Source organism: Micromesistius poutassou (assembly GCF_964030765.1).
Source record: "Micromesistius poutassou genome assembly, chromosome: 11".
In the NCBI taxonomy this organism is placed as follows: Eukaryota; Metazoa; Chordata; class Actinopteri; order Gadiformes; family Gadidae; genus Micromesistius; species Micromesistius poutassou.
The window spans coordinates 15,472,170-15,494,878 of NC_140281.1; the positions used below are offsets into that span (position 1 = coordinate 15,472,170).

The window sequence follows — 22,709 nt, forward strand, 5'->3', positions numbered from 1 at the left end:
TCGTCTGAATTGGGAATGTGTGGAGTAAGGAAGGCGAGGGCGTTCATGCCCTTGAGAATGATTCGCCGTACCGCTCCCGGGCGTTCCGGTCAGCCAGCTGCTCTGCTCCGGGAGAGTGGGAGTTTTTCGTTTGAGGTCCGTGGCTGTTTTGTATCGTTATTATGTTTTTCGATTTGGGTTACCACACGGTGGGGGTCATGGGGGAGAACTTGTAAGCGATGGAATGAAACCTGCGGTGACAGTGCATTTGTGACGGACCACAACAAGGTCACAGCGAGGTGGAGTGTATACCAACAGACCTGCCTAATGGCTCATAGCCGAACACTTAGCTCAGCGGGACGTTGGTGTGAAACGCAGATGTGGAACAGGTCAACACGATGTTTCTCAGACCTAAAAAAGGGGCGCAAATGCCAAAGAGAGGTTGAGAAGCACTACGGTGTTTGATAGAATGTGGATGTGCTTGTACTGTGATGTGTATTGAACCTCTCGGGGGCACAACAATGAACTCCTTTTTCATTGCGTTGAATTTAATTCTTTCCCAGCAGATGTGTTGTGTTAGCGCGAGCTAATGCAGCTCCGCCCTGACACAGTGAGTACAACCCCAGCGCTAGGCCGTAGAAGCTTTTCTGTAACCAACGTAACTTCCATGTTAATTCCCCCAGCCCCTACCCCCATCCTCTTCATCATCTTCATGTTTCTCTATCCCTCTCTCTCTCACTCTCTCTCCCCCACTATCTCTCGCTCTCACTCCCCCACTATCTCTCACTCTCTCCCCCCCTCTCTCTCTCTCTCTCTCTCTCTCTCTCTCTCTCTCTCTCTCTCTCTCTCTCTCCCCCATCTTCACCACCAGTGATTCCTGAACTCACCTGTGTGGGTGTGTAATATTAACACAGTTCACAACCACCGTTCAGACCGGCATTCAGCAGCAGCCTGCTCTCTTAATGACTGCGTGTGACGTGCACGACATCAGCAGTGTCAGATGCTTCCACCGGGACGTCCCATTGGTCAGCAGTCTCAGGAGCTCGGTCATGACCTTTGCTGCTCCTCGATGCGTCCCCCTCCATCACATGAAAGATGAACCGCCCCCACCCTCCACCCTGCTCTCCTGCTTACCCGCTAAAGGAGACCAAGAGGTGGGCTGAGGGTGGAGGTCGGGGGGGGGGACACTAGAAACAAGACACAAGAAAACAATAGCGATAAACATCCACCCATCTCCCCCACTTGTCATTCTGGTAATTCGTCCTCAGTCGCGTAGGTTGGAAACTGAAATTTGAAACAATCACTTTAACAGCCCTAATATGCAGCTTGAGAACCCTTATTTTTTGTTCCTTTGTGAAACCCGAAAATGAAAGGAATATGAAAGTTTTTTATGTGTGAGTCTCTGCTTCTACTCTCAAAATTCTCTCTGTCTCCGTCTCTCTTTTCTATCTTTCTTATTTCTTTCTTGATCTCCTTGCTCTCTTCTCTCTCTGCTCTCACTCTCGTTGGTCTCTCTCTTCTCTCTGGTCTCTCTCTTCTCTTCTCTCTGGTCTCTCTCTCTCTCTCTCTCTCTCTCTCTCTCTCTCTCTCTCTCTCTCTCTCTCTCTCTTCTCGGCTTGTGCGTCTAAACCAAGACTAGTTCCCAGCTTAACCAGTCCTAACCCAGCTCTGCCCCCCACTGAGGCCCCTGTCTCCTGGTAACTCCCCCCCCTGTTTTCCCGGCTCCCCAGCGCTCTCCGTCCTCGCCCTGGTGCTGAGGAGGAGGAGGAGGCGCCGGAGGAAGCAGCAGGAGGTGTCCGGGATGGAAGAGGACGTCGACGCAGACGACCTGGAGCTCCCCGACCAGGTGTCCCAGAAGGTGCTGCGCTACGGGGAGCCGAGGGCCCCAGGGCCCCAGCTGGCCTCCACCCCTTACATCTCCTCCCCCTGCTCCTCCTCCCCGCCGTCCGTCCCCCTGCGGCCCCACCCCAGGAGGCGGGACAGGAAGCTGCGGCGGGCGGAGGTGGCGGCCAGCATCCGCATGTCCCTGCGACACTCGCACCTGATTGGCCCCGAGGACGAGGTGTTCCGCCAGTTTATCTTCGACCGGTTGGACGAGGCCGACCGGGACCCGTACGTCCCGCCCTTCGACTGCCTGCGGACGTACGCCTTCGAGGGCGCGGGCTCCGACGCCGGCTCCCTCAGCTCACTGGACTCCTGCGGGCTGGCCGACTTCGGCCCGGAGCCGCCTCCGGTGGGCCGGCCGAGAGCCTATGTGGTCCCGCTGACGCCGTGGTACGGGTCGGAGGAGGACACCTTCTGAGGGCCCAGGACAGGTGGATTTTTGTATGTGTTTGTCTTTGATCACGATTTAAATCTTTAAAGGGACTTCCCAGGCCCACATCCCCTAACCCCCCAAAGACTTCCCAAAAGAGCCAGGGAACCCAGTCTGTTTCAGCTGGAATTTGAACACTATGGGCGAATCTCAAGGTCCGGACTCACAGACTCACAGACTTTGCTGCGCATTCTCGGAAAATTAGTAAGGCCTTAGGGCTGTCCCAATGTCGAATTTCAAAGGGCGTGAGGGTTTGAGTCCAGCCCTTTCCATGAGTCTGCATCAGTGCAGACTTAACCTAAGGGAATTACCCACAGTTCAAAGCGTTGTGACGTTTACCACAGAGACCATAGGGAAATTAGGAAGGTAAACAACAACAAACAAATGATTAATAATTAAGAAAGTTAGAAATAGTGAAAAATATGTTCAATGAGGCAGCCCTGTGCCTTGGCCGTGTGGAAAGCAACAAACTTAAAATGAAAATTCCCAAACCGGCAACCGGCAAGTGTCAGCAACATCTTTGTCATTAAAAGTTGTAACATGTTCTCTCGTGATTAAGTTCATTAGCACCTGAGATCAATTAAGTCTGTGAGTCCTTAGTCCTTAGTCCTCAGGGCTCACTTTGGGATTGGCCCTATGAAATCAAATAAACAAGGGCTGAGAGATCTTCGGAGGAGGGCGGCATGTTACGACCCATTGCAACTTTGTGATACTTTTTTAGTACCGTCGTTTTGTATGAGCGATATAGTGAGCGGCGTTGTGTATGAAATGCACAATTCACCGTAGTGTCATACTGAGAAACGTAACCCTCACCTTGTCGCGGTCCTCAAAATAAACCGCTGGTTGGACGTAGCTCCACACATCCACACACACCGTAGCGTTCTACTATCGGGTCCGGGAAGCCTAACCCTTTCTCGGACACGATCATCAAAATCGACAGCTTTCCAGAACAACCCTCCATAGATCCACATTCACACACACACGCCCCGGCAGAACACCCACAAACACCTCGCCACCATCGTCCCTTGGTCATTACGTTGATGAGTTTACTTTCAGGCACCTCTGCGTCACAAAAGACAAGCATTACTTGCGTTTGAATCAGACGGGAAGGTTCAGGTTTTTCTCAAGGAGAATCGCATAAACATAGGATTTCACACCAGTTTTCTCTAAAATAAAGACTTGTTTTAATAACGGTGATAAAATGGCACGGATTCTTTTGTTCATGATCATCAGAAAAACTTAAAAGAATGTTTAAAGAAAAACAACAGTGTTGGGCTTACTGGCTCTTTAAGGGCAGTGGGAAACTCCTCCAAACACATAACATAATAATGGAACACAGGTAAGGGATCCCTTGTCCAGTGAAGGCTGCTGGTGAGATGGGTGAAGGGTGGATGGGCATGAGCGTGAAAACGACGAGACCCATGGTCTGTTCAATGTCTCCGATCTTTGTGTGATTGATCAATCAATACATTCTCGATCGATCAAAAAACCCTCTCTGCTACTCTCAGTAGCCTCCGTCATCAGCAGAATATATATATATATATCCAGGCACTCTCTTAATACACTGAACACAAAGATACACTAACCAGGACTGTAGGACATGCAATATTTAGTTTTATAAGCATTTTATACTATTATGTACACTATTATAAATATTATTTTTGTTGACGTAATTTGTGTAACAGATTTTACAGACTATACATTTGTATGGAAATGAATAATATTTCAAACAACTTTTTGGTGTGTGCCTGTGTCTAGCGATGGTTTGGGAAGTAACCTTGTTATGACAGCCATTTACTGAGGGAACAACCAGGCTTCAATAGATTTTGAATTGATTATGATTTTATTAATGCAGTTTAATCATTCATGAATGCAGAAAGAGATTTTTCCATTAATGTAGTAATGAAATTCTGTCTTTTAAGTCAAAGGGCTTAACACATTAACGTATTTTCGTCTTCAAGGACACCCGCAATACTTTGACTCATATGTATTTATGTTTTATTGGGGGATTTTATTGGACTCATACCAACGCAAGCCCCTTGTGGTTCCCAGATTGGGGTAAATATGTTTTGGGGGAGGGGTGAGTTGCCGGTGAATAAAACGCATTCATCATTCATGTGTAACCATGGACTTGCGGCTCAAAACAACAAGCCAAAGCCGGAGAACCGTGGAAACACCCTGCTTAGGTGATGTAGGCCCCGCAGCAAATACAACCCCACCTGGGTGGTTCGCTGCTGCCAGTCACTCCATCCAGCTAACCCACGTGCTAACCATATGATAAGAGCTAGAGGGAGGCAATAACAACCTAATGAGAGGTGTGATCTGATCTGATATCACTCTTGAGAGCTGATGTGAATGTGGAGATAATTGAAACAAGTTGAATATGAAGTGAATGCCTGAGCTTTTATCTAATGCTAGGTTAGTATCGGTTGGAGACTGAGCTTGTGTCTGCTTATGGTCAGACACTGAGATGCTAGCATTAAAGATGCTATGCACATGCTAGCATTAAATCCAGTATCAGTTGGACACATAGCTTGATGGCTGCTAATTTCTAATGCCAGTATCAGTTGGAGACTGAGCTTGTGTCTGGTGATGGCTAATGCTAGGTTAGTTTCACTTGGATACTGAGCTTGCTAGTGCTAATGCTACATTAGTATCAGTTGGACACTTGCTGTCTGTATCAGTTGGACACCGAGCTGAATTCTGCTGGTGCTAAGTTTGAACTGTACTGCTAACCACTACATTAACATTAGTTGGCCACTGAGTTAATGCTTCTGTATTAGTAGAAAATGCATGCGCTTGGTGTGTTGGCAATGTGGGTGGCAGCCGTAGGGGTGGCTGGAGGTCATTGCATGGAGATGAGTCCCACACCTACCACCACATTCTGACCAGCATCTCCTCCCACCAGCAGCTAATTGGGCTGTTGGTCAGAGAAGGTCAGTGTTTAGCCGCCGACCTCGAAGCTCTGTGAAGAGGCTAGTGGCGAGGTTCACATGTTAACCTGCACATGGCTCAACGATTGCACATACGTGTGACATTTAGACTACCTTTATTTATTTAGCAGATGCTTTTTATCCAAAATGGTCAAGACTGCGAACAATCTGAATATACAATCAAAATTGGTGTAGCTACAGCGAATGTACACTTACGACCCGAAAGTTAATGTTCCAAAAGCATCAACCGGGGCAGAGACATAGTAACCAGAACATAAGATTAGCAAGGTTAGTCCAAATGTATTTTTTAATTTATTATTAGTGCTAGTGTGTGACGGTTAAATCCGATATATGGTAGCATTTCAAAACGGTTGGGGGGACAGTTATCCGGCGAGACATGTGCGTCCGTCTTTTCTCCGTTTTCTACTTTCAGGCTCGGCCAATGCAAGCGGGAGTGCCCACTCACTGAGGTAATTTTGAGAGCTGTCTGTCCACCGCCACCGGACTTGAGATTGGATTGATTCTGTATGAAACGCGGCTGGAGATAATCTAAAAGAGCTGTGCTGATGAAAGGAAATCACTACCGCGGAAACGTTTCTACAGAAGCAGGTGTTTTTCAAAACAATAAGAGGCAAGTCCTCTCTTTTTAGGGGCCGCATTGTGACGTGAGCCATGTAATTCTCTCTCCTTTCAACAGCAGCCCGGCCCCACTGCTGCTCCTCCATCCCGCGGTGTCATTTAACCTTGCCAGGGTATTTTTTTTTTTGTCGTTACCCAGCGGTGAATATCACGGCTAATTTCACCTAACATTGCCTTTCTTTATGTAATTATGTCCATTATGGCCAGTTGAAGGAGTTCACTCCAATCAGTCCCTCGTCTGGCCCTGCCCACACTGCCCTCGCTCTCTCCCACAGCCCTGTGGCCGTCTCTCCCTTTCACAGCCCATATCTAGGCCCCTGAAGCGCCACTAAGGAGCCCTTTATAGAGGGAGGGACCCCCGGGATGAACATAAAAGAAGAGGAACATCAGCACTTAGGGGTGAATTCAGCACAGAAAACGTATTTCATGGAAATATATATATATATATGTATATATGAGCCTACATTCCTTGACATCCATGTTCTTTTAATTTAATAGAATGTTCTTTATGAATCCCAGATAAGAAATTAACTATGTCTAATAAATATAAAATCGCATGTTCCTCTTCAATTCAAAATAATTTCAGTCTTTCTTTATCTAGCAGCTTTACAATCTCACATTACTACTCCCCCACAATGCCGAAATTTCAGCCCGCAAATATTTCAATGCCTAATTAATTACAAACCCGTTTTTAAACAGCATTCACGACGTCCCGTAATAACTCATCGCTGATTCCAGCAGCGGATATTCAAATCACTAGCCAAATAAAAACAGAACCTCTCAGCATATTACCGAGTCAGACTTGACTGATCAGCTCACAGGAAAAAAAGAAAAAGAAAAAGATTAGGAGACTTGATATTAAAAAGTGGGATTAAAGTATGTATCACAAAAATCAATATTTAACATCACACTCTGTTCACTACAATATTTAGCTAAACGAGGCCCCAGTAGAAACCCGTTCTACGGTTGGGGCCTGGCTTGGTATATAAGCTATGCGGTGCTAGGCAGCGGTGGGTGTGCTGCCATCGGATCCCAACCAAAAGAAGAAAAAAATAAGCAGTGGAGATATTATGCAAACATAAATAATTCAGCATTTACAGATTACATTTCACCCAAGTATTTTATATAGAGGCTCCATTCTGGTTTTAACGGTTATGAGAGCATTTTCCTGATTATCAAACAAAGATGCTTTGAATCCTATTAGTCAAATTTTGAATTGAGCCCGTCATAGTTTAAAATGAAATGAGTCCTTTGCCGTGATACGTAGGAAATAATAAATGGTGTCGTTAGTTCTCGCTAAATAAAACGCAAAAAGACGAACGTATTTGATTGCCGAGGGAGTAGGTCGAGGCTAGTTTATTTGTGAAGCACCCTTCAAACATAAAGGTCATTCATAGTGCTTTACATGGGCATACATAACCCACACTCTGCCAACAATGAAGGCTTGAATGAAACAAACCTGTATTTAGGCGTGTAAAGGCCGCAGTAACAGTAACAAATGCCCAATTTAAAGTACACCAAATCCTATCCAAAGGCCTCCCACCTGTTGCTGAAAGTTGCAAAGTCTCACAAAGACACTCTTTTCATTTGAACTTTATTTCAAGTGTTTTTCACTGAAAAGCTGCGGCATAACAAATCAATGAGTCTGTGAAAAGCCTTTGAAATTCTGTTATGTTTATATCTAAGGATTCCTGTTCGATTGGCAGGATAGTGTCAAAGGATTACATGTAGGGCTCAGCACTGCAACCGTTTATAATGTGGATGCGAGGTAATCTCTCCCCAGGTTGCAGTAAAAAAAAAAGTATTAGGTTTGACCAAAACAAATGTACACAACAACCAGCGAGGCCTGATTGAGACAACAGATCTACACTATGGACGTATTAAAGAGACGCTTTAAAATGCGAGCAAAGAAATCTTGATCAACATGATCTTGTTATTCATACTTAAATATCCTGTGTTTGTAACGGACAGTTCTGTGTGACCGTGCCAAGGTCTCTAGCGGTGTTGGTGGTTATAACGCGGCTGTATTGTGCCGTTGTGAGCGCTCTGTTTGGAAACACGACCCACTTAAGAGCCAATGAAGACACACTGCTTTGATCATAAAACTGAAAAGGTGGTTTGCACATTGTGCAAAGTTTAATTGAAATCGCACCGCAGTACTAGTGCTATTCACTCAATTATGGGAATCAGGGTATATTACCCAATTATTATTAGTAGTTAACTTATTCAACCTCTTTGTGCCAGTGGTGGATTACCATTAAGCAAATATTGATCATGTCAAAAACATTTTTAAGGTGTTTGTATAGAATACAGGGCATAATCACTGTAGAGCCAAATCACCCCGTGGCAAAATCCTTGCAGAACAATTTTGTCATCCACCTTTGTATAAAAGCCACACTTGTATATAGGCTGCACAATTGTAATTTGTCTGAAAAATGTGTATATAGGCCACGTTCTATATTGGCGTAACTACGCTCAGCATTAAAATCATTGCAGTGGTTATGATGTATGCAAATGGTACCTGATTTTATTCCAAATGTGCAGGCTATCTTTTGGCATCCATGAGCAAGAGGATTAACCCCTACTTGCTCCTTAATGACATGTATCTGAATTCACTTTAAGTCACCCTTGATAAACTTGACTCACAAGTGACTTATTTTCTATAGTGAATGGCAGATAAAATAGCGAAATATGATTCCAGTAGTTCTACACCTGCATCAAAACTCAACGTGGTTGAGCACCATTTAAAAAGCCAAGTTCACATATTTGTGCAGCACTTTATCACTGCTACATTTGGAAAGGGGTTTACAAGGTCCAAATTAGGACGACTTCAGCTAACCCTGAGCCCTCAAAATGTTGATGAAAAACTCCTCAACACCGAGTGAGAAAGGGAAAGAACGCCGGAGGGACCGCTGCTCTGGGGCGGACAAGCTGATGCGTATGAGTTGCAGATTGGGTAGACATATAAATAAAAGCTAAATAATATTCAGTGAACTAGTGAGTGTCTCTTGACCGCGGTTGTTAAAAGGAGTAATGATTGACTTCACAAGGTTTTTAAGTGCCACTGCAGTAACACACAAACCGCTAGTTCATTACACACTATTACACACTAGCATGTTAACAAAATAAAATGGTCGGCCATCGCAAATATTTATTTCCACTTCAAAGCCTTCTCCCGTTCCCTTAGATTATAATAAGCCCTTTTTCCACAGTTCTGCCGAACTGGCACTCTGAGGGAGTAAGGAGACGGACCCACCGAGTGGAAGATTGCATCCTTCTATTTGATCAACAAACACTCCCACAAACACACACGGATAAACACACACACACAGACAAAAACACACACAGACATACAGACATACAGACAAACGCACAAACCGGAACACTCCATCGATACCTCCTCTAGAGATGCTGTTTTTTGCCTCTTCCTGTGGCACAAAGCAGCCGATCTTGCTCTTGAAGATCGATGAAAGGAATGAAAGACACAATAATTAGGATGTTTTATTGAAAGATGCTCTCCCCTGGTCTTCCTTCTTTGTGACGTCGACGGAGCAAAACCTCCACACTTGGCTCTTGTTTGAGAGGATTAAGAGGAGGGATCAGGAATATTTGCTCCGATGCTCCATGGCAATGGACTCTTTTGTTCCTGTATTGGTTTGATTTCATTTGTGTTGTTATCGTAAAATCCTCAATTCCTATCGCTCCACGTCAGAGCTCCATTGGAGTTTGTTAAAACAAGAAGTTACTTTATAGTTCAAGGAACCCATCTTTAAATGGGTTTTTGACACATTTTTCAACTGTTAGAGTGTGGCGCTACAAATAGAATATATTTAAAATACAGTGAGATTCCAACCAGTAGGAAACGGAACCTTTTGGAACCTGCCGTTACAGATACGGATGGGGTGGTTAATCCTCGTAATGAGGAACTCTCAACATGTGCTGACAGGGCCAGGGCTTCCAAAACCCATTTCAATGCTTCTTTGCAATGATTTTGGCCCGGAAAAACCGCCATATTTCATACAATAATACATTCTCATTACTGTGTCAAAAAAGCGAGATGGTTACCACTTCTTTCTTTATATGTAAATCTCTTTATTTTATATTAAACAATTGTTTCTACCAATGATTGTGGCCATCTCGGGACCAACTCTGCATCCTGCTGTGACCCACTATTGGCTTTGGGAACCCTTCTTCGAGACCATAACTTACCTAAAAACACATATGTGTTGTATACAAGAGACCTTCAAGTGTAATGTTGTTTTTAAGTCTTCTTTAATCATTAAGTAAGCTATAAAACCTTCTCCACCTCCCTTTTTATGATTCCATGTGGTTTTGTAACTAACAGACAGAGAGGTGCAGCAGGCGATGGAGAACTCTAAACCCTCCAGTCCGGAGCAAGAAGGTCCATTAATAAAAGAGAGATTAGGTTCTCCGGCTGTCAGGACTTTGTGCCGGCTGAGGGATGGATGTGCGCTCACTAAATCAGTCCCCAGAAACGTGGGGACAAAACGGTGTCCAGCTACCTTGCCCTCAGCCTTGCTTGGTATTTAGCTATTGTGTTTTTTTTTAGCATCAAGTATTTTTATTTCTCCATATATTCCTTCTCACTCCCTCTCTATTTCCCTCTCCCTTGTCTAGTCTTTATTTCTCTCTTGACCTCCTATCTCTCCTTTCTCACCTATTCTCCTTTTTCCTCACACTCTTTTTTTACCTCTCCATCCTCATTTTCCTGCTCTCTCTCCCTCACTCTCTCTCTCCCTTCTCCCCCCCATTGTGTTGGAGCTATTTAGAGGCTTTTGAGTAAGTAAATACATTTTGAGTTTTGGTTTAGATTAGATATGAAATTAGATTAAAAAAAATATTATCTTGGGTTGCATCTTTGATACATGCATTTTGGTGGTGATATATGCATTTTGTGGTGATATACTTATTTGTGGTGATTGAGTGATAGGTCTCACCTGGGGAATAGGTGACGCTCTAACTGGAGCCTATAGGAAGGCAAGAGAAAAACAATTTCATATATAATATATTCAAATGCATATTTGAACGCATATTGGAATTTGAAAGCATATTCAAACGCATATTTGAACGCATATTGGAATTTGAACACATGTTCGAACGCATATCGGAACATTTCCTCGACCTCTGCGTCTAAGCGAACAAGTCCAGTAGACGTCGATTATTTTCGTCGTTATTTTTAAACACTCCCAGCAAACATTTATGCATTCAACAAGTCAACAAGTAAAATATGTTGGGTCACAACGTGACTTTATTTCGACCTAGGGAAATTATGTTTTCGATGAAAGCTTGTTTGACAGTGGCGCAACTGAATAAACACTTTATATCGCCGTTTGAATGAACAACGATGTCACTCTGTAACGTTAATGTGAACAGTAATGTTTACACATGAATTGTGTTATTGAAAAGTGTTATAATATATATATATATAAGTGTAAATATTATATTATTATTCCCAACGCAATATGCTATCAAGTATATGGCCAATAAAGGTGCTAAAATGTTTTATTCCAGCATTTACTCAAGTTCCATTTAGGAACTACTTTTCCTTGCGCACCAACACGTAACCCCTCCAACGCATGCGCAGGTGATATCATTTCGCCGTCAAGTTCGGCAGCATGCAAGAGTTGCAGGTGAGTTTGGAAAAGACATTGCAATTTAAAATGCAACTGTATTTTTAAAGACATTACCCTTTTATTATTTGCTAAACTGTTGAATTTGAGGCTACATGATGGCGTATTCTCATGGATAGCGGGTTTTCGTATTTGTAACTTTACATACAAACTGGGAGCAGGAAGCTAGCAGGCTAACGTTAGCTTAGCCCTGAAACGGGACGCTGCTACTTCCCAGCTGGGGAGCAGCAGCGTCCCGTTTCAGGGCTAACGTTAGCTGTGTGTTCCTGAAAATAAAACACGGGCATAGTCGGGTGGCAAAGCCCTTTCCCCATGAGTCTGCAACCAGACACTCTTGCAATTTTAGGACCCATTCTTCTCATTATTCATAGCGAGAGGGGTGATAGCTTCCGATGTTGCTAGCTAAATGGACTTGATGTAGCCACCAGTTAGTCCTTGAGGCTGGGGTGCTGGATGGTGAGACTGTCTTCGTCCACTGAGCCAAACATTTGTGTATTTTGGCCAGTCAAACTTCTCACTCTCCCCCAACCTTGTACTGGTGTTTTCTTTCCAGCTGCTGTGAAGAGATGGAATTCCAAGGCCACAGATACAGAAATCGAAGCAGCCATGTGTTTACACCTGAAACATGCACCTGCAAGGACTGGGGGGGATGGGATTTTGGTCCCAATAAGTTTTCATTTTGTTGTTTAAAGAAGATGTAGGCCTACTTGGGTATAAATAAAATGTTTTGGATCGTGCACTTTATACCCTGAAATCTGTCTTTTGTTGAAGATTAATATGACATGTATTAATGCTTGATTGATACGAGTATGCATAATTAAACAAAATATTATAGATGTATCTGTCTAGCTCAATATTGCTATCCATTTGATATGAACCAAATGATCTAGGTGTTTGAGCATTTGAGCCACATATTTTACAGTGGGTGAAATTCTATAGAAAATACTTAAATTAAATGACACTTTATCACAGGTGTGTATTTGGTTACAAGTTCTCAAAATCACCATTCCCTTAAGATTATGTTCTCATGTCGGCAAAGGGTAAAAATAAAGTCACGTGACTCAACGTCTATTGGACTTGTTGACAACGCAGTTTGAGGAAATATTTGCTGGAATTAAGAAGTACAGTCTAATGGTAAATATGTTTATAACATTGAGAAATATTATCTACATGCTACAAGTTTGTGTGCTATATGTTTGGTGGGTGTGTCAATGGCCAACTCTATGGTGGCAGTGGAAGCTATAGGCTACTTAATTACTTAATTGTATTTGTGTTCATAATTAAGTGAGTATTTAGTGACTTGGCTTAAAAGTAAATTTCATGTAGGTTGAAGTAATGTCGTCTATACAACGTTGAAACGACGTGGATTGATGTCGTCTATGAGCCGTCGTCAAAACTCAGTAAAACTTTCATATCAGCCCCTCAACTAGATGTCGTATCGACCTCCATGACCAACGTCGATTAGACCTCTGATTGACGTCGAAATGTTTGCTGGGCAATTGCTGCAACATTGTCTATACTTTATTTCGCCATACCTGGAAAGTCTACCGGATTGTTGTATAATAAACCACCTCAACATCAAGTTAAACACTCTCCGTGTGTGCTTTAAAAGAATGTGTGTCGGACAAATCTGTGCCTCCAACTTAAGGATGGAATAAGGATGGCGAGCAAAAGGTTTTCCATTTCACATTGTGAAGTCTGGGGCTCCTTGTTGCCTTGTTCCACTCTGGGGTCTGTCTACTCTCTGGTTGTTCTGTAGTTGCGTTGCGGGGACGTTGAGTCCCACTATCTATTCACTGGTTGGGTTCTGGGTTTGTGTGGTTCTGTGTGTCTTCTGGAGACCAGGGTCTGTCTATTTCCTGGTTATTACCGGGGTCTGTCTACTCTGTGGAGGTTGGGGGATGCATCACATCAACAGTGGGCGGCACCTTCTGACACCCTGCAGGGTGGAGGGACGGGAAATGACTCACAGCGTTTAACCCTCATTTTCACTCTTCTGTTTATTACACATTATTATGTGTTCGCAAACAAGTCTTGTGTATGCTAATAGAACCCCCCCCTTCCCCCACCCACACACACACGCACGCACGCTCGCACACACACACACACACACACACACACACACACACACCACAAACAAGTAACATCAAAAACTCAAATACATTTAGGTTTTGTATATTTTATTCCCTATATTTAGTTTCCCACTGCTCGCTCTGCAGGAGCAGAGAGGAGAGCGGGCTCTGTCGCAGTGGAGATGGATGGATGCAGCGGATCATTAATTAGCTGCCATTCATAATTGATGTAAATCAGATGTTAATAATAAATGGCGCCTCCCACTTGATTGGTGGCTTCGTTTGCACCCTCAGTGCCGTGTGTCGCATGTAAACACGACATCATAATTGCGACCTAATTTCATCCAATTGAATTAAGTTTATTGTAATTAATTGATTGATGTAGAGAGGGGGGGGGTAAGTTGATCCGTTATCTACTAGCTATCCTGGGTGGCTCCAGCGAGGCCTGATTGAGACGACAGATCTACACTGAGGGTATATTAAAGAGCCGCTTCAAAGTGCGAGCAAAGAGATCTTGATCAACATGATCTTGTTATCCATACTTAAATATCCTGTGTTTGCTGCCATGTAATGCTTTTGCAAATGGACCGGAATCATCCACGCACATTTGACTGTGCTCTGCTGGTACTATTAAGTCATTTAGCAGACTCTTTTTCCAGAGTGAGTTACAGTACATCTTTCAATAGCTCTTGTTAAGTTGCAGGTAGGGTTGAGGGGACACCTTGCTCTAGGGGGCCAACAGACTGTGGATATTGGGGTTTGAACCCAGAACCTTTCTGATGAAAGAAATGCAAATTAACCACAACTCTATCCCGTGATATCCTCTGTCCATCAGTGGAGAATAATATTACTCAATTAAAACTGCGCGCAGTGATGAACGGGACCTCGCGCCGGCTTGCGGCCGCGTCACGTGCCGTCGTAACATGTGGGCTGGCAAGATGTGCACATGTTAGGACTGCACGTGACGCACCCGCAAGCCGGTACGAGGTCCCGTTCATCACTGCGCGCAGTGAAGATAATCGGCCATAGATGATATCTGCCAAAGGATTTTTGTCAAAGTCGAAAAACCTGGGATCCTTAGGCAATTTGGTGTTTTTAACAGAATTCAAAATGGCGGAAAATCTGGCAACCCGGAAATGTTCAGTTCAAGAGACTTTGTTGTTCAGGGGGGGAAAAATGCAGTCGAAGTGGCTAAAAATAAAGAAGAAGAATAATCACGAGGGTTTCAATAGGGACCTTGCCATGTTTGGCTCGGTCCCTAAATATAATTATAATTGGTTATAGATTTTGTGTGTGTGTGTGTGTGTGTATGTGTGTGTGTCTATATCCACAGTTCAAACATCTCAATGCATCTACATGTATGCCTATCACCGTAAAGCACATTTGCCGTGACCCGATCCAACTAGACTTTCCCCCCCCCCCCACCAAACCCAAACTATAACCAGTGTCTCATGGGGCCCCAGGGCTGTGGGTCCCCACGTTGCATATGCGGTTATTGTGAGGGCCGTGTGTGTGTGTGTATTCCCCATTCAGAGAAAGCCATCGACGTGGTCCTCAGAAGTAGCACATCATTAATAACACGGGGACCTTTGAAGATCCTGCATAAATGTCTAATTAGGTTTGGTAACCTTTAGGAAAGTGAATCGGGTGAATACTAAGCAGCACGGTGGAACTGCGGCTGCATGGGCAACTAAGCACTCAACATGTGGGTGCGCACGTTGACTTTGAGAAGCGTTGTTGCAGAGGCCACGAAAGGGCATGCAATTTAGACCGCATAACCGGATGTATGTGAACTCCTTCCTCAATCAACGTCCAATTTATAGTAACTAACCTCACCGCCAGTGTGCGCGCGTGTGTGTGTGTGTGTGTGTGTGTAGTTCTGTCTGTATGTGTTGATGCTGCCGTGATCGGTAATGATGGAGTCATGGCAGATTTTGTTTTGTTTTGATTTGATTCGCTCTGCCCCGCGCGTGGGCGGCTGTGTGCTGAAGTCAAAAGTGTTGTTTAAATACAGGCCCGTGTGACACATCCGCGTGTTTATATCCGTCTGTTTATCCATCTACCTCCAACCACTCACCGCCTGCTTTAAGTTTTGGGGTTTTAAGTTTTTGCTCAAAACAATTGCTCAAAGCGCACGTTGACCTTAAACAAGGCTCACCGTGTTGTCTGCATTCCTGCCAAATGTCTGAATGTATGTGAAAGATACAATGCCAACAAAGCATTGGCAAGAAGATTGAAATCTGTGCTTGGTTTATTATTGATGGAACCCATGGTGTCTTTTGTACTTGGTGAAGTTTTTTTGAGCATTTTACACTCTCGAAAAGTGAATGTTTGGACCCAATTTTACCTCATGAAACATTTTAGACTTGCCGCAAACCTGATTGAAATAGAACCGAATGAACCGACACACGCACACGCACACTCACACACACACACACACACACAAACAAACAGAGCATCAGTCAGGTATTCAAATTCAATATTCTGCTTTCTCTTGTTCTTTCCTTCCGTCCTACATACAGCAGAAACACTTAGACTCAAGGAGATGCCTCTGGTACACTCACTCACATCCTATTTACAGTCTGCATTTACATACCCTACGCACACGCACGCTCAGACTACACAGACACAAACACATACACACAATACACACACACACACACAAACAGAGCATACGCACACAGAGTGCGCAGGACGGGGAAATCAGAGACCTGGGTAATCGAGGCGGACAGCGTGGCGGCTGGCTCCGCCCGTGCCACAGAGGACATGCAGATGTGGGTACGGCAGGACGCGGGATGCGAACCCGGTCCTGCATGAGAAGCACGCGGCGCTGACAGCAGGACGGGTTCCAGCGCTGCACGGTACCGGGAGGTAGAGAGTAGGGAGGCCAGCTGGGAATACTGATGATGACTGGGACATGATAATATGATGCTGATGATATAATAACGTGGATGAGATGATAATGAGGATTTTATTATGGTAATAATTATGATGTGATGATAAGGATGTTATTCATGTACGATAATAATATCATAATAACATAGTAACAATAATGAATTAATAATTTGTTTATATCACTTTTAAAAACACCAAAAGCCCCTCTATGATAATATTGGTGATAATCCTCATTCATAGTAGTTGTATTATTACTTTCATAATAATTATTGCTATGATTATATTATATAGTTATTATATTTATTAATTATAATATATATAATTGTATTAGTACTTATTTTTCATACAGACTATCGTATAAGCAGAAGCACTTTAATAATCCCAGATAGGACATTTGGGCGTAGCAGCAAAAGTGCAGGACAGAGCATTAAAAAACAGATTTAATATAGGTATACAATCATCAACATCAAAATTATCATTATAATGATGTTTATTATACGAAAGCACAAATGACACTCACACTTTATGTGAAGCGAATACCTCCCTTTCACAGATGTCATGGAAACACATCGATATAAAAATACTACATCAACAATGAAATCTCTCACTAGGTAGGAGGGGGGTGGAGGCGGAGATGGTTACAGAGAACAGTTATCTTCTACAGATCTACCTTTTATCCACAGCGAGAATTCAGATACATGTCATAAAGACACTGGTAGACTACAGACTGACATCAGGGATCAAACCCAGTACCTCCCCACCCCCATTCCCTGTGAATAAACAGAACAGAGGGTTAGTGTTTCCTCTGTGGCTTACACACCGTTTATCAGCATTTCCTCCTTGTTTTGCCCACGGTTTATTAGCATTTCCCTTTGTGTTTTTCCAGCACTTTATTAGCATTTCCTCAGAGCTTAACACACAGTTTAGTAGCATTTACGTGGCGGTCTCATCCGGCCAGGAAGTACATCTCCACAGCGGCGGCTCCTAATGAGACGAGCATGAGGGCCGGGGCGTCGCGGGTGATACAGGGGCCGCTACAGGGGCCGCTACAGGGGCCACCACGAGCTCGCTAACGGGGGAGTCACCGCCCCCTCGCACGGCTCTTCTGCCCCAACGCACCAGATGTTTCGTCATTAGCTACCTGGCGCCGTGCCTTCGCTCAGCGACGCGGACATGGTGTTACAATAACAGTTAACGACCCAAAGAGGGGTAATGGAACCCCCCACCACCCCCTCGAGCCAGCCCCCCACCAGATAAACAAACTCAACTCACATGCTAAACTGAATGCAAATCGCACAACGCCCGCACACAAGCCCAAGGTCAGAGAGGACGGAACACAGCGAGGCAGGAGCCTCATGCATGCGGGCTTCGCAATCCGAGGTGTTTCTATAATAGTCACCATATCCAAGCCTGATGCGGTATAGCTTTTTGTCCTTTACTTGACTTACTTACTTTGCTTTCTCCCTTTATGCCTTCGCTCTCCCCATCGCTCTCCCCCTAGCCCTGTGAAATACAGACTTTTGTCACTCCAATTTATCTCTTTGTATTTTCCCTTTATTCCGTTCTCTCTACCTCCGTCACCTTTCTCAATCCATCTCTCGATTCATCCCTCCATCCTGCTCTGACAATCTTTCCATCTCTTTCTCTCTAGTCCTCTGAAATACAGACTTTTGTCACTCCACTTTGTCTCTTTGTTTCTCCCTTTATTCAATTCTCTCCACCTCCGTCACCTTTCTCCATCCCCCTCTCTGTGTACCCCTCCTACCCCTCTCTATTGGTCTCTCCATCTCCCTCTCCCTATGGTCCTCTGAAATACTGATTTCTCTTCCTCCACTTCTACCTTTTGTCTCTGCCTTTATTCCACACTCTCTCTCTCTCTCTCTCTCTCTCTTTCTCTCTCTCGCGCACCGCCGCCGGCAGAGACGCCGGCTTCCTCCGCCCGTATTGACGGCGGCCGAGGTCTGTGGAGACCTCTAATTTTCTGACTCAACGCTCCCAGAAAAAAAGGGAATGACATGTTAATGCTGAGTGGCAGACATTAGGGGCGCGCCGAATGACGGCAATCCCAATTACCGCAGAGGAAACGCTCCCTGCTGGGGGGCTGGGACGGCGTGGATAAGGGGGTGGGTGTCACGCAAACAAACTCTGTAAATACAAACAGCCGAGACACACCGCAGGGGGGTGCCAGGGGGAGCTGGGGGGAGGACCTGAGGGGCTTGTGGGCTGGCTGACAGAGTGTCACCAGCCTGAGAGTCGGGGAACGGAGGTTCCGACAGGCATGTAATGTTACACCGTGTTCACGCCAACGCACGCAACCTAAAGACACGGGCGCGGGCTTGATGTGTTTCGCCGTCTCATCAGACATGCGTCCATGCGCCTCCGGGGCTGCCACGGCTCTGTCGGGGGAATCGTTAAGAGAGAAACAAAAAGCAATGGAGAGAGAGAGAGAGAGAGAGAGCGAGAGAGAGAGAGAGAGAGAAATTAAATGCAAAAAACTTTTATGTTGTTTTCACCCCTCCTTGTTTGTCCTTCTGCAACTTTTTCCTTGACACCGCCGTAAACTTTAGTTTGGCAGCGAGTCACAGATGCGGTCCTCCTGTTTACTCCGGCTGCATGTGTGTGTGTGTGTGTGTGTGTGTGTGTGTGTGTGTGTGTATGGGTGGATGGGTTTGGTGTGTGTGTGGGAGGTAAGGGCGGTGGTGTGCACGGCTTCGCAGGCAAGACGGAGCGGCGGGCTGGTGTGTCGTGGCGCAGGATTGAAATGTGCCACAACAGATTGTATGAATACCCTGAAGATACCTACTCAAGCATCACCTCCCCCCCCTCCCTCTTCTCCTCCCCCTCTCTCCCCCTCCACGCAGGGGTTTAAGCCCACCTGTAAACAGGTCCGTTAGAATGTATACGCACCGGGTGTTTGGCCGTAAGCTCCGGACGCAGATTGCTTCCCCCCCTCCCGGCGAGCGTGGCCAGGGTGTGTGCAGCGTGCGGGGCCGGCTGATGGAGGGTAAGAGGAAACGACAAGCCATTTGAAGACGCTCTCCGTCAGACACATGAATAATGAATAATGCAGCCGCAGCACAGCGCAGGACGTCAGAGAGACCCGGAGACAGAGGGGAGGAGAGGGAGAGACTGACAGGGAGACAGAGGAGAGGGAGGGACAGACAGGGAGACAGAATGGGAGGAGAGGGAGGGACAGACAGGGAGACAGAATGGGAGGAGAGGGAGGGACAGACAGGGAGACAGAGGGGAGGAGAGGGAGAGATAGAGACAGGGGGAGACAGAGGGGAGGAGAGGGGGAGACAGAGAGACATAGGGGAGAGGGAGAGAGGCCGAGAGGGGCAGAGAGAGAGAGAGAGAGAGAGAGAGAGAGAGAGAGAGAGAAAATGAGAGAGAGAAACAGAGAAGGAGAGAGAGAGCTTAAAAGTTTATTGGCCTTCACTTTTGCCCTGGCAGGGATGCATAGAGGTAGAGAGAGAGAAAAGCCATAGACAGAGAGAAAAAGACAGAGAGAAGCAGATTCAAGGAGTGAGAGACACAGACACACACATACACGCTAGGAAAGAGAGAGAAACAGACACAAACACAGAGAGAGAGAGACAGACAGAGAGAGACAAACACAGAAATACAGATAGAGGGAGAGAGCGACACAGAGCGAGAGTAAGATAGAAAGAAATAGACAGAGAAGCAGAGAGAGAGAGAGAGAGAAAGACAGAGAGAGAGAGAAAGAGAGAGACACAGAAGCAGAAAGAGGGAGAGACACACAGAAAAGCAGAGATTTATGTTTGCTTTGGCAATATAATAAGTCTTTCATTTTTCATGCCAATAAAGTTCATTTGAATTTGAATTAGAAAATTTGATCGAGAGAGAGACAGACCAAAACCGGGAGAGAGAGAGAGAGAGAGAGAGGGACGACAGACCAGGTCAAACTCTATTAAGTGGGACCATTATAACTCCATGGCCTCTTTTGTTCCTCTAACTTTATGACGGTATAAAGCAGGCCATCACTGCAGACCGAGGACAACAAGAGCTGGTGAATTATTAAGCCGCCTGGGCGTGTCTGTTTATTCTGTCCGCGGCAGTTGGTTTATGTGCAACTATGTAAATCAATAGACAAAGCAAAATGAATAATTGATGAACCACCATCCGCTGCCTTTGTCAAGACAGAGACAATACCCCGCCCCAAAAAACAACCCCAATCCACAGAAATGAGGTTGGCAAAAAACAAGGGTAAAAAATAATGACATATGGCTAAATGTTCAGTTAATTATGCATATATGTCCAGCGGTGGAGGGAAGGAGGCGTGCGACTGATTTATATTGAGCGAGATTAGAGCATGGAAGTGTTAATAGATTTCGGTTGGCAGAAGGTTCGACTAATGGACGGCACCATAAATCACTGGCCCGTGTCGCCGTCTAAGAGAAACGGATAAAAACCAAAACCCAACGACAACAAGCGCCGTCTGCCAGATCCCAGTCTCCGGACTATTTGTTACAGTGCACTTTACAAAAAAAAAAGAAGCCAAAGAATAATCCCTCTTTACTGTTAACTGACTCTTTAAAAGTGTAATTAGCGCTCAGCCCCCTCCCCCCCCCCCCCAAGAGGATCTCCGGTGAGCGCTGAAACAAGTGTTGTTGCGTGTAACTATTTTTGAATGTATACACGGTAAACAAACAAAAAAAATGTAATCTGCACTTTATTTTCCCACTCAGCGCCCACGCGCACGAGTCTCTGGCCTCGCGCTGACGATGACACACCTGTGTGAGAACAACGCACAAGCTCCTAATTAGGCCGCCGGCGAGCACGGCTCATTAATAGCGGCGTCGCGCTGACATGTACCCAGCCGTCAGTGGAGAGGGGGCCCTCGGTGCGTATTGTAATTACGTTAATTCCTCGTTAGTCAAACGCTCCCATCATGGCGGCCCGCGCGTCGGGTCTTGACGTCGGCGTCGTTGTTGCGTGTCCTGCTTCCAGCAAGGCCTCGAGCGGACTTGCTTGTTGTTGTAGTTTTTTGGTTGTTTTCTTTTTACAGTGGAATGGTTGGGGGTGTTCACTTTATTACTATGGTTTAGTCAGTTGAGACGTATGTGTTTAAGGTTTTCCTGGAGGTTGGGTTTGAATTGTACATGTTATTGAGGAGCAGGTAGGGTTTAGGACAACTTGCTCTCGGTTGCCATGTCAGGCTTAGAACCCAGGACCTTTGAACACCCTACCCACTGCTGGTGGATTATCCTGTCCTCCACACACCTCACACACATTTTTGGGTGTGAACTAAACTCTTTCAATCTTCTTGTGAAATTCTGTTTGATATTACCATTGCTGTTTTGCAATATATACAGTCTTAAAAGTAACATCTAAAAGATTGAAAAATAATTGATGCAATTTGCATGGGATGTTGGGCTATGAATATACTGTTGTTTGAAACTATAGCTTAACACTCATTTCATGTCAAGGGGAGATAATTGTGCCTTTTGTGTGTCCGTCAGTGAATAAAATAACAGTGAATAAAATATAACCTCCATGATGCTGGCATTTGCCAGCGTCATTCACATCTTTCAAATGTTGCTAATTATTTATATATGAACTGTATATGAGAATGTGTTTCTATAGAAGGTCAGTTAAAATATGTATTTGTGTGTTTTTTTGTTTGTTTAAATTTTCATCTATTTGTCTTGTTTCTGCCAATTTGACCTACTTCTACCAAGCCTGTGTTCACCATGTCCCCAAGAAGCAGAAAGACACGCATGCACTCACACGCACAGACATACACACACACACACAAAGACACACATTCCTGCATGCTGTGCATGCACGAACAGTCACACCCACCCACGCACACACACACACACACACACACGCACACACACACACTCAAATACACATTCCTGCAAGTTGTGAACGTGTGCACATTCACCCAGAATCCACACACACACATACACACACACACACACACACACACACATACAATGCATACACACACATCTGCATGCATGCACATAATGCACGTCCACACATGCACACAGGCACACACACACACACACACACACACACACACACACACGCACACACACAGATACACACTCGCACACACACACACACACACACACACCTCACAAATGAATTATTTATATTGGCCAGGTCTTGGGACCAATCACATTTAAGTGGAAGTATAGTAGAGAGTACACAATGCAGAGAGAGAGAGAGAGAGAGAGAGAGAGAGAGAGAGAGA

General features: G+C 45.0%; 1 protein-coding gene across 3 annotated transcripts in view; it reads left to right on the forward strand.

Moving 5' to 3' along the window:
* LOC311355781 (cadherin-7-like) overlaps positions 1–4,124 on the forward strand; it is a 32,299-nt gene extending 28,175 nt beyond the window's left edge. For all 3 annotated transcript variants that reach the window (XM_084475608.1, XM_084475609.1, XM_084475610.1), the window contains exon 12: positions 1,710–4,124. In XM_084475608.1, coding sequence (XP_084331734.1) covers positions 1,710–2,281 — 572 coding nt within the window. In that variant the 3' untranslated portion in view covers positions 2,282–4,124. The remainder of the gene's footprint in view (positions 1–1,709) is intronic.
* The last annotated feature ends 18,585 nt before the right edge of the window (positions 4,125–22,709 follow it).